Below are 13,363 nucleotides of genomic sequence, written 5' to 3'. Positions count from 1 at the left end.
GTGTACTGTCTGTAACTGGGATGTGTGTATGGACCCCGATGATAAGCTGTCACTAAAGGGTGTATGTACTGTCTGTAACTGAGATGTGTGTTTGGACCCCAATGATATGCTGTCACTAAAGGGTGTGTGTACTGTCTGTAACTGGGATGTGTGTATGGACCCCGATGATAAGCTGTCACTAAAGGGTGTGTGTACTGTCTGTAACTGGGATAAGTGTATGGACCCCAATGATAAGCTGTCACTAAAGGGTGTGTGTACTGTCTGTAACTGGGATGTGTGTATGGGCCCCAATGATAAGCTGTCACTAAAGGGTGTGTGTACTGTCTGTAACTGGGATGTGTGTATGGACCCCAATGATAAGCTGTCACTAAAGGGTGTGTGTACTGTCTGTAACTGGGATGTGTGTATGGACCCCAATGATAAGCTGTCACTAAAGGGTGTGTGTACTGTCTGTAACTGGGATGTGTGTATGGACCCCAATGATAAGCTGTCACTAAAGGGTGTGTGTACTGTCTGTAACTGGGATGTGTGTATGGACCCCAATGATATGCTGTCACTAAAGGGTGTGTGTACTGTCTGTAACTGGGATGTGTGTATGGACCCCAATGATATGCTGTCACTAAAGGGTGTGTGTACTGTCTGTAACTGGGATGTGTGTATGGACCCCAATGATATGCTGTCACTAAAGGGTGTGTGTACTGTCTGTAACTGGGATGTGTGTACGGGCCCCAATGATAAGCTGTCACTAAAGGGTGTGTGTACTGTCTGTAACTGGGATGTGTGTATGGACCCCAATGATATGCTGTCACTAAAGGGTGTGTGTACTGTCTGTAACTGGGATGTGTGTATGGACCCCAATGATAAGCTGTCACTAAAGGGTGTGTGTACTGTCTGTAACTGGGATGTGTGTATGGACCCCAATGATATGCTGTCACTAAAGGGTGTGTGTACTGTCTGTAACTGGGATGTGTGTATGGACCCCAATGATATGCTGTCACTAAAGGGTGTGTGTACTGTCTGTAACTGGGATGTGATGGTGTGTACAACTTAAAAGCTTCTCTATTTTGCAGTTTCAAAAACTCACATGGACCAAGACACTAACTGACTGACAGTCTGACAGACTGATTGACAGACAGACAGACAGACAGACAGACAGACAGACAGACAGACAGACAGACAGACAGACAGACAGACAGACAGACAGACAGACAGACAGACAGACAGACAGACAGACAGACAGACAGACAGACAGACAGACAGACAGACAGACAGACAGGTTTAGGGTTGAGGTTAGGGACTCACCGCTCTTCTCTGTTTTGTGGCTGTGTGGTTTGACCAGTTCCAGATCAGGCAGACATGGACACGGTCCTCCACACTTCAGAGCGATGTTCTTCCCTGACTTACACTCCTGGAACTCCAGCGTACACTACAAAACACATAGAGAATCATGGGTAGCGGAGTCTTTCTTCAGAGAGGCAGATGAGGCAGGCAAGACTCGCGTGAGGCACCATTGGACATTCAGCTCTGATGAACAGATGTAGTCATTAAGAAGTCATGTAAACACCCACGCATACGCATACACACACACTCACACAGATGCTGCTGGTTCTCTTCGCCTTGTGTATTAGAGAGAAGCAATTTCAAGGACAGCCCCCAATACAACTGCAGACAACAGATTACAGTAATCAGGTAATGAACAAATTAAAGTCGTTTTTAAACGCAAAATAACAAACCTCAAATGGATTTGAAAGATGGTTTCTTGTCAAACCAAAGAATAATCACATTTTAAGTCAAATTTGAATAGAATTTGCCTCTGAGGGCCTGGAGAGATGCATGTGTCTCACACTGTCACGTTCTGACCCTAGTTCTTGTGTTATTTCTTTGTTTTAGTTGGTCAGGACGTGAGTTGGGTGGGTATTCTATGTTTTGTGTTTCTAGGTTGGGTTTCTTGTTTGGCCTGATATGGTTCTCAATCAGAGGCAGGTGTTAGTCATTGTCTCTGATTGGGAACCATATTTAGGTAACCTGTTTTCTGTTGGGGATTGTGGGTGGTTATTTTCAGTCTTTGTATGTCTGCACCAGATAGAATTGTTTTGGTTGTCACTTTGTTGTTTTGTGTTTTTGAATTGTTCAGTTTTCCATTAAAAAGATGAACAGTAACCACGCTGCGCTTTGGTCCTCTCTATCTCCAGACGACAACCGTTACAGACACACACACACACACATACACACACACCATTGAACGTGTCAATGCGTAATTTAATTTAGCATTTTTTATCGTTCAACCAAGTATGTTTATAACAATAAGACGCCTGAACGTCTGATTCAGTTCCACACGTTGTGTTAATGGAATTCACTCCACAATATAACAGCCACTGTACTGACAGGACCCACTGTACTGACAGGACCCACTGTACTGACAGGACCCACTGTTCTGACAGGACCCACTGTTCTGACAGGACCCACTGTACTGACAGGACCCACTGTACTGACAGGACCCACTGTTCTGACAGGACCCACTGTACTGACAGGACCCACTGTACTGACAGGACCGACTGTACTGACAGGACCCACTGCACTGACAGAACCCACTGTACTGACAGGACCCACTGTTCTGACAGGACCCACTGCACTGACAGGACCCACTGCACTGACAGGACCCACTGCACTGACAGGACCCACTGTACTGACAGGACCCACTGTTCTGACAGGACCCACTGTACTGACAGGACCCACTGTTCTGACAGGACCCACTGTTCTGACAGGACCCACTGTACTGACAGGACCCACTGTACTGACAGGACCCACTGTACTGACTGGACCCACTGCACTGACAGGACCGACTGCACTGACAGGACCCACTGTACTGACAGGACCCACTGTACTGACTGGACCCACTGCACTGAATGGACCCACTGCACTGACTGGACCCACTGCACTGACAGGACCCACTGTACTGACAGGACCCACTGTTCTGACAGGACCCACTGTACTGACAGGACCCACTGTACTGTCAGGACCCACTGTACTGACAGGACCCACTGTACTGACAGGACCCACTGTACTGTTTACCCACTGTACTGACAGGACCCACTGTACTGACAGGACCCACTGTACTGTTTACCCTCTGTACTGACAGGACCCACTGTACTGACAGGACCCACTGTACTGACAGGACCCACTGCACTGACAGGACCCACTGTACTGACAGGACCCACTGTACTGACAGGACAAACTGTACTGACAGGACCCACTGTACTGTTTACCCTCTGTACTGACAGGACCCACTGTACTGTTTACCCTCTGTACTGACAGGACCCACTGTACTGACAGGACCCACTGTACTGACTGGACCCACTGCACTGAATGGACCCACTGCCTACTGACTGGACCCACTGTACTGACAGGACCCACTGTTCTGACAGGACCCACTGTACTGACTGGACTCACTGCACTGAATGGACCCACTGCACTGACTGGACCCACTGCACTGACAGGACCCACTGTACTGACAGGACCCACTGTTCTGACAGGACCCACTGTACTGACAGGACCCACTGTACTGACAGGACCCACTGTACTGTTTACCCTCTGTACTGACAGGACCCACTGTACTGACAGGACCCACTGTACTGACAGGACCCACTGCACTGACAGGACCCACTGTACTGACAGGACCCACTGTACTGACAGGACCCACTGTACTGACAGGACCCACTGTACTGTTTACCCTCTGTACTGACAGGACCCACTGTACTGACAGGACCCACTGTACTGTTTACCCTCTGTACTGACAGGACCCACTGTACTGACAGGACCCACTGTACTGACAGGACCCACTCTACTGTTTACCCTCTGTACTGACAGGACCCACTGTACTGACAGGACCCACTGTACTGACAGGACCCACTGTACTGACAGGACCCACTGTACTGTTTACCCTCTGTACTGACAGGACCCACTGCACTGACAGGACCCACTGTACTGACAGGACCCACTGACTGACAGGACCCACAGGACACACTGTACTGACAGGACCCACTGCTCTGACAGGACCCACTGTACTGACAGGACCCACTGTACTGACAGGACCCACTGTACTGACAGGACCCACTGCTCTGACAGGACCCACTGTACTGACAGGACCCACTGTACTGACTGGACCCACTGCACTGAATGGACCCACTGCACTGACTGGACCCACTGCACTGAATGGACCCACAGCACTGACTGGACCCACTGCACTGACAGGACCCACTGTACTGACAGGACCCACTGTTCTGACAGGACCCACTGTACTGACAGGACCCGACCCACTGTACTGACAGGACCCACTGCACTGACAGGACCAACTGTACTGACAGGACCCACTGCTCTGACAGGACCCACTGTACTGACAGGACCCACTGTACTGACAGGACCCACTGTTCTGTTTAATAATAATTAGGTTGGTGCTTATATTTGTCATATGTAACACATGTACAAGTGTGTACAATATGTATTTTTTGCATATCCCAACTCCCCCTGAGACAACCTCAGAGAGTGGGGTCACTGACCAGGGTCTGCCATTAACAACAGTGACCCAGGAGCAATTAGGGTTAAGTGCCTTGCTCAAGAGCACAGAGGGAGTTTACACATAGTCGGCTAGTTGGCTCAGGGATTCGAACTAGCAATCATTCGGTTACAAACTCAACGTTCTTAATCCATAGGCTACCTGCCGCCTGTCTACCATCTGTCAAGGTGGGGATTATAATGCCTGCATATAAACACAACACATTAACCACAGTGCCTATTGGGCCTACATTAATTAGGTCAAAAAGTTACTGACCTTTCAACTCTTTCATGTTAGGATATTACATAAGCTGGACAGCGTGAACATGTAGCAACATTGTGTGAATGTTTCTCATTCTTGGTGTCTTTACATATTTAGACATAAACCATTTATTTTCTTATATTTCTGCCATTGTGCACGGCACCATAGACTACGTACTGCATTAAACATTTAGATAGCATTTGCATACTGCTTTGTAAGAAACCTGGTCCCAATTGTATGCATATCTGGGACAGGCTCTGTAATGGCTTTGTTTCTGTCTCTTTATGCATTATTATTGAAATGTAAATAATAAATAGCCCTTATTTTTTCCTCCACATTGTTTGCTCAATCCTGTCACAACCTTGACAGAGGGTAAACAGTACAGTGGGTCCTGTCAGTACAGTGGGTCCTGTCAGTACAGTGGGTCCTGTCAGTACAGTGGGTCCTGTCAGTACAGTGGGTCCAGTCAGTGCAGTGGGTCCAGTCAGTGCAGTGGGTCCAGTCAGTACAGAGGGTAAACAGTGCAGTGGGTCCTGTCAGTACAGTGGGTCCTGTCAGTACAGTGGGTCCTGTCAGTACAGTGGGTCCTGTCAGTACAGTGGGTCCAGTCAGTGCAGTGGGTCCATTCAGTGCAGTGGGTCCAGTCAGTACAGTGGGTCCTGTCAGAACAGTGGGTCCTGTCAGTACAGTGGGTCCTGTCAGTGCAGTGGGTCCAGTCAGTGCAGTGGGTCCATTCAGTGCAGTGGGTCCAGTCAGTACAGTGGGTCCTGTCAGTACAGTGGGTCCTGTCAGTGCAGTGGGTCCTGTCAGTACAGAGGGCCTGTCAGTACAGAGGGTCCTGTCAGTGCAGTGGGTCCTGTCAGTACAGAGGGTAAACAGTACAGTGGGTCCTGTCAGTGCAGTGGGTCCTGTCAGTACAGTGGGTCCTGTCAGAACAGTGGGTCCTGTCAGTACAGTGGGTCCTGTCAGTGCAGTGGGTCCTGTCAGTACAGAGGGTAAACAGTACAGTGGGTCCTGTCAGTACAGTGGTTCCTGTCAGTACAGTGGGTCCTGTCAGTACAGAGGGTCCTGTCAGTACAGTGGGTCCTGTCAGAACAGTGGGTCCTGTCAGTACAGTGGGTCCTGTCAGTGCAGTGGGTCCTGTCAGTACAGAGGGTAAACAGTACAGTGGGTCCTGTCAGTACAGAGGGTCCTGTCAGTACAGAGGGTCCTGTCAGTACAGAGGGTCCTGTCAGTACAGTGGGTCCTGTCAGTACAGTGGGTCCTGTCAGTACAGTGGGTCCTGTCAGTACAGAGGGTAAACAGTACAGTGGGTCCTGTCAGTACAGTGGGTCCTGTCAGTACAGTGGGTCCTGTCAGTACAGAGGGTCCTGTCAGTACAGAGGGTAAACAGTACAGTGGGTCCTGTCAGTACAGTGGGTCCTATCAGTACAGTGGGTCCTGTCAGTACAGAGGGTCCTGTCAGTACAGAGGGTAAACAGTACAGTGGGTCCTGTCAGTACAGTGGGTCCTGTCAGTACAGTGGGTCCTGTCAGTACAAAGGGTAAACAGTACAGTGGGTCCTGTCAGTACAGTGGGTCCTGTCAGTACAGAGGGTAAACAGTACAGTGGGTCCTGTCAGTACAGAGGGCAAACAGTACAGTGGGTCCTGTCAGTACAGAGGGTAAACAGTACAGTGAGTCCTGTCAGTACAGAGGGTAAACAGTACAGTGGGTCCTGTCAGTACAGTGGGTCCTGTCAGTACAGAGGGTAAACAGTACAGTGGGTCCTGTCAGTACAGAGGGTCCTGTCAGTACAGAGGGTCCTGTCAGTACAGTGGGTCCTGTCAGAACAGTGGGTCCTGTCAGTACAGTGGGTCCTGTCAGTGCAGTGGGTCCTGTCAGTACAGAGGGTAAACAGTACAGTGGGTCCTGTCAGTACAGAGGGTCCTGTCAGTACAGAGGGTCCTGTCAGTACAGTGGGTCCTGTCAGTACAGTGGGTCCTGTCAGTACAGTGGGTCCTGTCAGTACAGAGGGTCCTGTCAGTACAGTGGGTCCTGTCAGTACAGAGGGTCCTGTCAGTACAGAGGGTAAACAGTACAGTGGGTCCTGTCAGTACAGTGGGTCCTGTCAGTACAGTGGGTCCTGTCAGTACAGTGGGTCCTGTCAGTACAGAGGGTAAACAGTACAGTGGGTCCTGTCAGTACAGAGGGTAAACAGTACAGTGGGTCCTGTCAGTACAGAGGGTAAACAGTACAGTGGGTCCTGTCAGTACAGAGGGTAAACAGTACAGTGGGTCCTGTCAGTACAGTGGGTCCTGTCAGTACAGAGGGTAAACAGTACAGTGGGTCCTGTCAGTACAGAGGGTAAACAGTACAGTGGGTCCTGTCAGTACAGAGGGTAAACAGTACAGTGGGTCCTGTCAGTACAGTGGGTCCTGTCAGTACAGAGGGTCCTGTCAGTACAGAGGGTCCTGTCAGTACAGTGGGTCCTGTCAGAACAGTGGGTCCTGTCAGTACAGTGGGTCCTGTCAGTGCAGTGGGTCCTGTCAGTACAGAGGGTAAACAGTACAGTGGGTCCTGTCAGTACAGAGGGTCCTGTCAGTACAGAGGGTCCATTCAGTACAAAGGGTCCTGTCAGTACAGTGGGTCCTGTCAGTACAGTGGGTCCTGTCAGTACAGTGGGTCCTGTCAGTACAGAGGGTAAACAGTACAGTGGGTCCTGTCAGTACAGTGGGTCCTGTCAGTACAGAGGGTCCTGTCAGTACAGTGGGTCCTGTCAGTACAGAGGGTCCTGTCAGTACAGAGGGTAAACAGTACAGTGGGTCCTGTCAGTACAGTGGGTCCTGTCAGTACAGTGGGTCCTGTCAGTACAGAGGGTCCTGTCAGTACAGAGGGTAAACAGTACAGTGGGTCCTGTCAGTACAGTGGGTCCTGTCAGTACAGTGGGTCCTGTCAGTACAAAGGGTAAACAGTACGGTGGGTCCTGTCAGTACAGTGGGTCCTGTCAGTACAGAGGGTAAACAGTACAGTGGGTCCTGTCAGTACAGAGGGTAAACAGTACAGTGGGTCCTGTCAGTACAGAGGCTAAACAGTACAGTGAGTCCTGTCAGTACAGAGGGTAAACAGTACAGTGGGTCCTGTCAGTACAGTGGGTCCTGTCAGTACAGAGGGTAAACAGTACAGTGGGTCCTGTCAGTACAGAGGATCCTGTCAGTACAGAGGGTCCTGTCAGTACAGTGGGTCCTGTCAGAAGAGTGGGTCCTGTCAGTACAGTGGGTCCTGTCAGTGCAGTGGGTCCTGTCAGTGCAGTGGGTCCTGTCAGTACAGAGGGTAAACAGTGCAGTGGGTCCTGTCAGTACAGTGGGTCCTGTCAGTACAGTGGGTCCTGTCAGTACAGTGGGTCCTGTCAGTACAAAGGGTAAACAGTACAGTGGGTCCTGTCAGTACAGTGGGTCCTGTCAGTACAGAGGGTAAACAGTACAGTGGGTCCTGTCAGTACAGAGGGCAAACAGTACAGTGGGTCCTGTCAGTACAGAGGGTAAACAGTACAGTGAGTCCTGTCAGTACAGAGGGTAAACAGTACAGTGGGTCCTGTCAGTACAGTGGGTCCTGTCAGTACAGAGGGTAAACAGTACAGTGGGTCCTGTCAGTACAGAGGGTCCTGTCAGTACAGAGGGTCCTGTCAGTACAGTGGGTCCTGTCAGAACAGTGGGTCCTGTCAGTACAGTGGGTCCTGTCAGTGCAGTGGGTCCTGTCAGTACAGAGGGTAAACAGTACAGTGGGTCCTGTCAGTACAGAGGGTCCTGTCAGTACAGAGGGTCCTGTCAGTACAGAGGGTCCTGTCAGTACAGTGGGTCCTGTCAGTACAGTGGGTCCTGTCAGTACAGTGGGTCCTGTCAGTACAGAGGGTCCTGTCAGTACAGTGGGTCCTGTCAGTACAGAGGGTCCTGTCAGTACAGAGGGTAAACAGTACAGTGGGTCCTGTCAGTACAGTGGGTCCTGTCAGTACAGTGGGTCCTGTCAGTACAGTGGGTCCTGTCAGTACAGAGGGTAAACAGTACAGTGGGTCCTGTCAGTACAGTGGGTCCTGTCAGTACAGAGGGTAAACAGTACAGTGGGTCCTGTCAGTACAGAGGTTAAACAGTACAGTGGGTCCTGTCAGTACAGAGGGTAAACAGTACAGTGGGTCCTGTCAGTACAGTGGGTCCTGTCAGTACAGAGGGTAAACAGTACAGTGGGTCCTGTCAGTACAGAGGGTAAACAGTACAGTGGGTCCTGTCAGTACAGAGGGTAAACAGTACAGTGGGTCCTGTCAGTACAGTGGGTCCTGTCAGTACAGAGGGTCCTGTCAGTACAGAGGGTCCTGTCAGTACAGTGGGTCCTGTCAGAACAGTGGGTCCTGTCAGTACAGTGGGTCCTGTCAGTGCAGTGGGTCCTGTCAGTACAGAGGGTAAACAGTACAGTGGGTCCTGTCAGTACAGAGGGTCCTGTCAGTACAGAGGGTCCATTCAGTACAAAGGGTCCTGTCAGTACAGTGGGTCCTGTCAGTACAGTGGGTCCTGTCAGTACAGTGGGTCCTGTCAGTACAGAGGGTAAACAGTACAGTGGGTCCTGTCAGTACAGTGGGTCCTGTCAGTACAGAGGGTCCTGTCAGTACAGTGGGTCCTGTCAGTACAGAGGGTCCTGTCAGTACAGAGGGTAAACAGTACAGTGGGTCCTGTCAGTACAGTGGGTCCTGTCAGTACAGTGGGTCCTGTCAGTACAGAGGGTCCTGTCAGTACAGAGGGTAAACAGTACAGTGGGTCCTGTCAGTACAGTGGGTCCTGTCAGTACAGTGGGTCCTGTCAGTACAAAGGGTAAACAGTACGGTGGGTCCTGTCAGTACAGTGGGTCCTGTCAGTACAGAGGGTAAACAGTACAGTGGGTCCTGTCAGTACAGAGGGTAAACAGTACAGTGGGTCCTGTCAGTACAGAGGCTAAACAGTACAGTGAGTCCTGTCAGTACAGAGGGTAAACAGTACAGTGGGTCCTGTCAGTACAGTGGGTCCTGTCAGTACAGAGGGTAAACAGTACAGTGGGTCCTGTCAGTACAGAGGATCCTGTCAGTACAGAGGGTCCTGTCAGTACAGTGGGTCCTGTCAGAACAGTGGGTCCTGTCAGTACAGTGGGTCCTGTCAGTGCAGTGGGTCCTGTCAGTGCAGTGGGTCCTGTCAGTACAGAGGGTAAACAGTGCAGTGGGTCCTGTCAGTACAGTGGGTCCTGTCAGTACAGTGGGTCCTGTCAGTACAGTGGGTCCTGTCAGTACAGTGGGTCCAGTCAGTGCAGTGGGTCCAGTCAGTGCAGTGGGTCCAGTCAGTACAGAGGGTAAACAGTGCAGTGGGTCCTGTCAGTACAGTGGGTCCTGTCAGTACAGTGGGTCCTGTCAGTACAGTGGGTCCTGTCAGTACAGTGGGTCCAGTCAGTGCAGTGGGTCCATTCAGTGCAGTGGGTCCAGTCAGTACAGTGGGTCCTGTCAGAACAGTGGGTCCTGTCAGTACAGTGGGTCCTGTCAGTGCAGTGGGTCCAGTCAGTGCAGTGGGTCCATTCAGTGCAGTGGGTCCAGTCAGTACAGTGGGTCCTGTCAGTACAGTGGGTCCTGTCAGTGCAGTGGGTCCTGTCAGTACAGAGGGCCTGTCAGTACAGAGGGTCCTGTCAGTGCAGTGGGTCCTGTCAGTACAGAGGGTAAACAGTACAGTGGGTCCTGTCAGTGCAGTGGGTCCTGTCAGTACAGTGGGTCCTGTCAGAACAGTGGGTCCTGTCAGTACAGTGGGTCCTGTCAGTGCAGTGGGTCCTGTCAGTACAGAGGGTAAACAGTACAGTGGGTCCTGTCAGTACAGAGGGTAAACAGTACAGTGGGTCCTGTCAGTACAGTGGGTCCTGTCAGTACAGAGGGTCCTGTCAGTACAGAGGGTCCTGTCAGTACAGTGGGTCCTGTCAGAACAGTGGGTCCTGTCAGTACAGTGGGTCCTGTCAGTGCAGTGGGTCCTGTCAGTACAGAGGGTAAACAGTACAGTGGGTCCTGTCAGTACAGAGGGTCCTGTCAGTACAGAGGGTCCTGTCAGTACAGTGGGTCCTGTCAGTACAGTGGGTCCTGTCAGTACAGTGGGTCCTGTCAGTACAGAGGGTAAACAGTACAGTGGGTCCTTTCAGTACAGAGGGTCCTGTCAGTACAGTGGGTCCTGTCAGTACAGAGGGTCCTGTCAGTACAGAGGGTAAACAGTACAGTGGGTCCTGTCAGTACAGTGGGTCCTATCAGTACAGTGGGTCCTGTCAGTACAGAGGGTCCTGTCAGTACAGAGGGTAAACAGTACAGTGGGTCCTGTCAGTACAGTGGGTCCTGTCAGTACAGTGGGTCCTGTCAGTACAAAGGGTAAACAGTACAGTGGGTCCTGTCAGTACAGTGGGTCCTGTCAGTACAGAGGGTAAACAGTACAGTGGGTCCTGTCAGTACAGAGGGCAAACAGTACAGTGGGTCCTGTCAGTACAGAGGGTAAACAGTACAGTGAGTCCTGTCAGTACAGAGGGTAAACAGTACAGTGGGTCCTGTCAGTACAGTGGGTCCTGTCAGTACAGAGGGTAAACAGTACAGTGGGTCCTGTCAGTACAGAGGGTCCTGTCAGTACAGAGGGTCCTGTCAGTACAGTGGGTCCTGTCAGAACAGTGGGTCCTGTCAGTACAGTGGGTCCTGTCAGTGCAGTGGGTCCTGTCAGTACAGAGGGTAAACAGTACAGTGGGTCCTGTCAGTACAGAGGGTCCTGTCAGTACAGAGGGTCCTGTCAGTACAGAGGGTCCTGTCAGTACAGTGGGTCCTGTCAGTACAGTGGGTCCTGTCAGTACAGTGGGTCCTGTCAGTACAGAGGGTCCTGTCAGTACAGTGGGTCCTGTCAGTACAGAGGGTCCTGTCAGTACAGAGGGTAAACAGTACAGTGGGTCCTGTCAGTACAGTGGGTCCTGTCAGTACAGTGGGTCCTGTCAGTACAGTGGGTCCTGTCAGTACAGAGGGTAAACAGTACAGTGGGTCCTGTCAGTACAGTGGGTCCTGTCAGTACAGAGGGTAAACAGTACAGTGGGTCCTGTCAGTACAGAGGGTAAACAGTACAGTGGATCCTGTCAGTACAGAGGGTAAACAGTACAGTGGGTCCTGTCAGTACAGTGGGTCCTGTCAGTACAGAGGGTAAACAGTACAGTGGGTCCTGTCAGTACAGAGGGTAAACAGTACAGTGGGTCCTGTCAGTACAGAGGGTAAACAGTACAGTGGGTCCTGTCAGTACAGTGGGTCCTGTCAGTACAGAGGGTCCTGTCAGTACAGAGGGTCCTGTCAGTACAGTGGGTCCTGTCAGAACAGTGGGTCCTGTCAGTACAGTGGGTCCTGTCAGTGCAGTGGGTCCTGTCAGTACAGAGGGTAAACAGTACAGTGGGTCCTGTCAGTACAGAGGGTCCTGTCAGTACAGAGGGTCCATTCAGTACAAAGGGTCCTGTCAGTACAGTGGGTCCTGTCAGTACAGTGGGTCCTGTCAGTACAGTGGGTCCTGTCAGTACAGAGGGTAAACAGTACAGTGGGTCCTGTCAGTACAGTGGGTCCTGTCAGTACAGAGGGTCCTGTCAGTACAGTGGGTCCTGTCAGTACAGAGGGTCCTGTCAGTACAGAGGGTAAACAGTACAGTGGGTCCTGTCAGTACAGTGGGTCCTGTCAGTACAGTGGGTCCTGTCAGTACAGAGGGTCCTGTCAGTACAGAGGGTAAACAGTACAGTGGGTCCTGTCAGTACAGTGGGTCCTGTCAGTACAGTGGGTCCTGTCAGTACAAAGGGTAAACAGTACGGTGGGTCCTGTCAGTACAGTGGGTCCTGTCAGTACAGAGGGTAAACAGTACAGTGGGTCCTGTCAGTACAGAGGGTAAACAGTACAGTGGGTCCTGTCAGTACAGAGGCTAAACAGTACAGTGAGTCCTGTCAGTACAGAGGGTAAACAGTACAGTGGGTCCTGTCAGTACAGTGGGTCCTGTCAGTACAGAGGGTAAACAGTACAGTGGGTCCTGTCAGTACAGAGGATCCTGTCAGTACAGAGGGTCCTGTCAGTACAGTGGGTCCTGTCAGAACAGTGGGTCCTGTCAGTACAGTGGGTCCTGTCAGTGCAGTGGGTCCTGTCAGTACAGAGGGTAAACAGTACAGTGGGTCCTGTCAGTACAGAGGGTCCTGTCAGTACAGAGGGTCCTGTCAGTACAGTGGGTCCTGTCAGTACAGTGGGTCCTGTCAGTACAGTGGGTCCTATCAGTACAGAGGGTAAACAGTACAGTGGGTCCTGTCAGTACAGTGGGTCCTGTCAGTACAGTGGGTCCTGTCAGTACAGTGGGTCCTGTCAGTACAGAGGGTAAACAGTACAGTGGGTCCTGTCAGTACAGTGGGTCCTGTCAGTACAGAGGGTAAACAGTACAGTGGGTCCTGTCAGTACAGAGGGTCCTGTCAGTACAGAGGGTCCTGTCAGTACAGTGGGTCCTGTCAGAACAGTGGGTCCTGTCAGTACAGTGGGTCC

General features: G+C 51.4%; 1 protein-coding gene across 3 annotated transcripts in view; it reads right to left on the bottom strand.

Moving 5' to 3' along the window:
* LOC112257081 (testican-1-like) overlaps positions 1-13,363 on the bottom strand; it is a 391,345-nt gene that overhangs the window by 60,044 nt on the left and 317,938 nt on the right. For all 3 annotated transcript variants that reach the window (XM_042325759.1, XM_042325758.1, XM_042325757.1), the window contains one exon: positions 1,303-1,426. In XM_042325759.1, coding sequence (XP_042181693.1) covers positions 1,303-1,426 — 124 coding nt within the window. The remainder of the gene's footprint in view (positions 1-1,302; positions 1,427-13,363) is intronic.

This window comes from Oncorhynchus tshawytscha, linkage group LG08 (assembly GCF_018296145.1).
Source record: "Oncorhynchus tshawytscha isolate Ot180627B linkage group LG08, Otsh_v2.0, whole genome shotgun sequence".
NCBI classification, from domain to species: Eukaryota; Metazoa; Chordata; class Actinopteri; order Salmoniformes; family Salmonidae; genus Oncorhynchus; species Oncorhynchus tshawytscha.
Note: the sequence above shows the minus strand (reverse complement) of the source record. Positions and strands in the feature narration are given on the sequence as shown.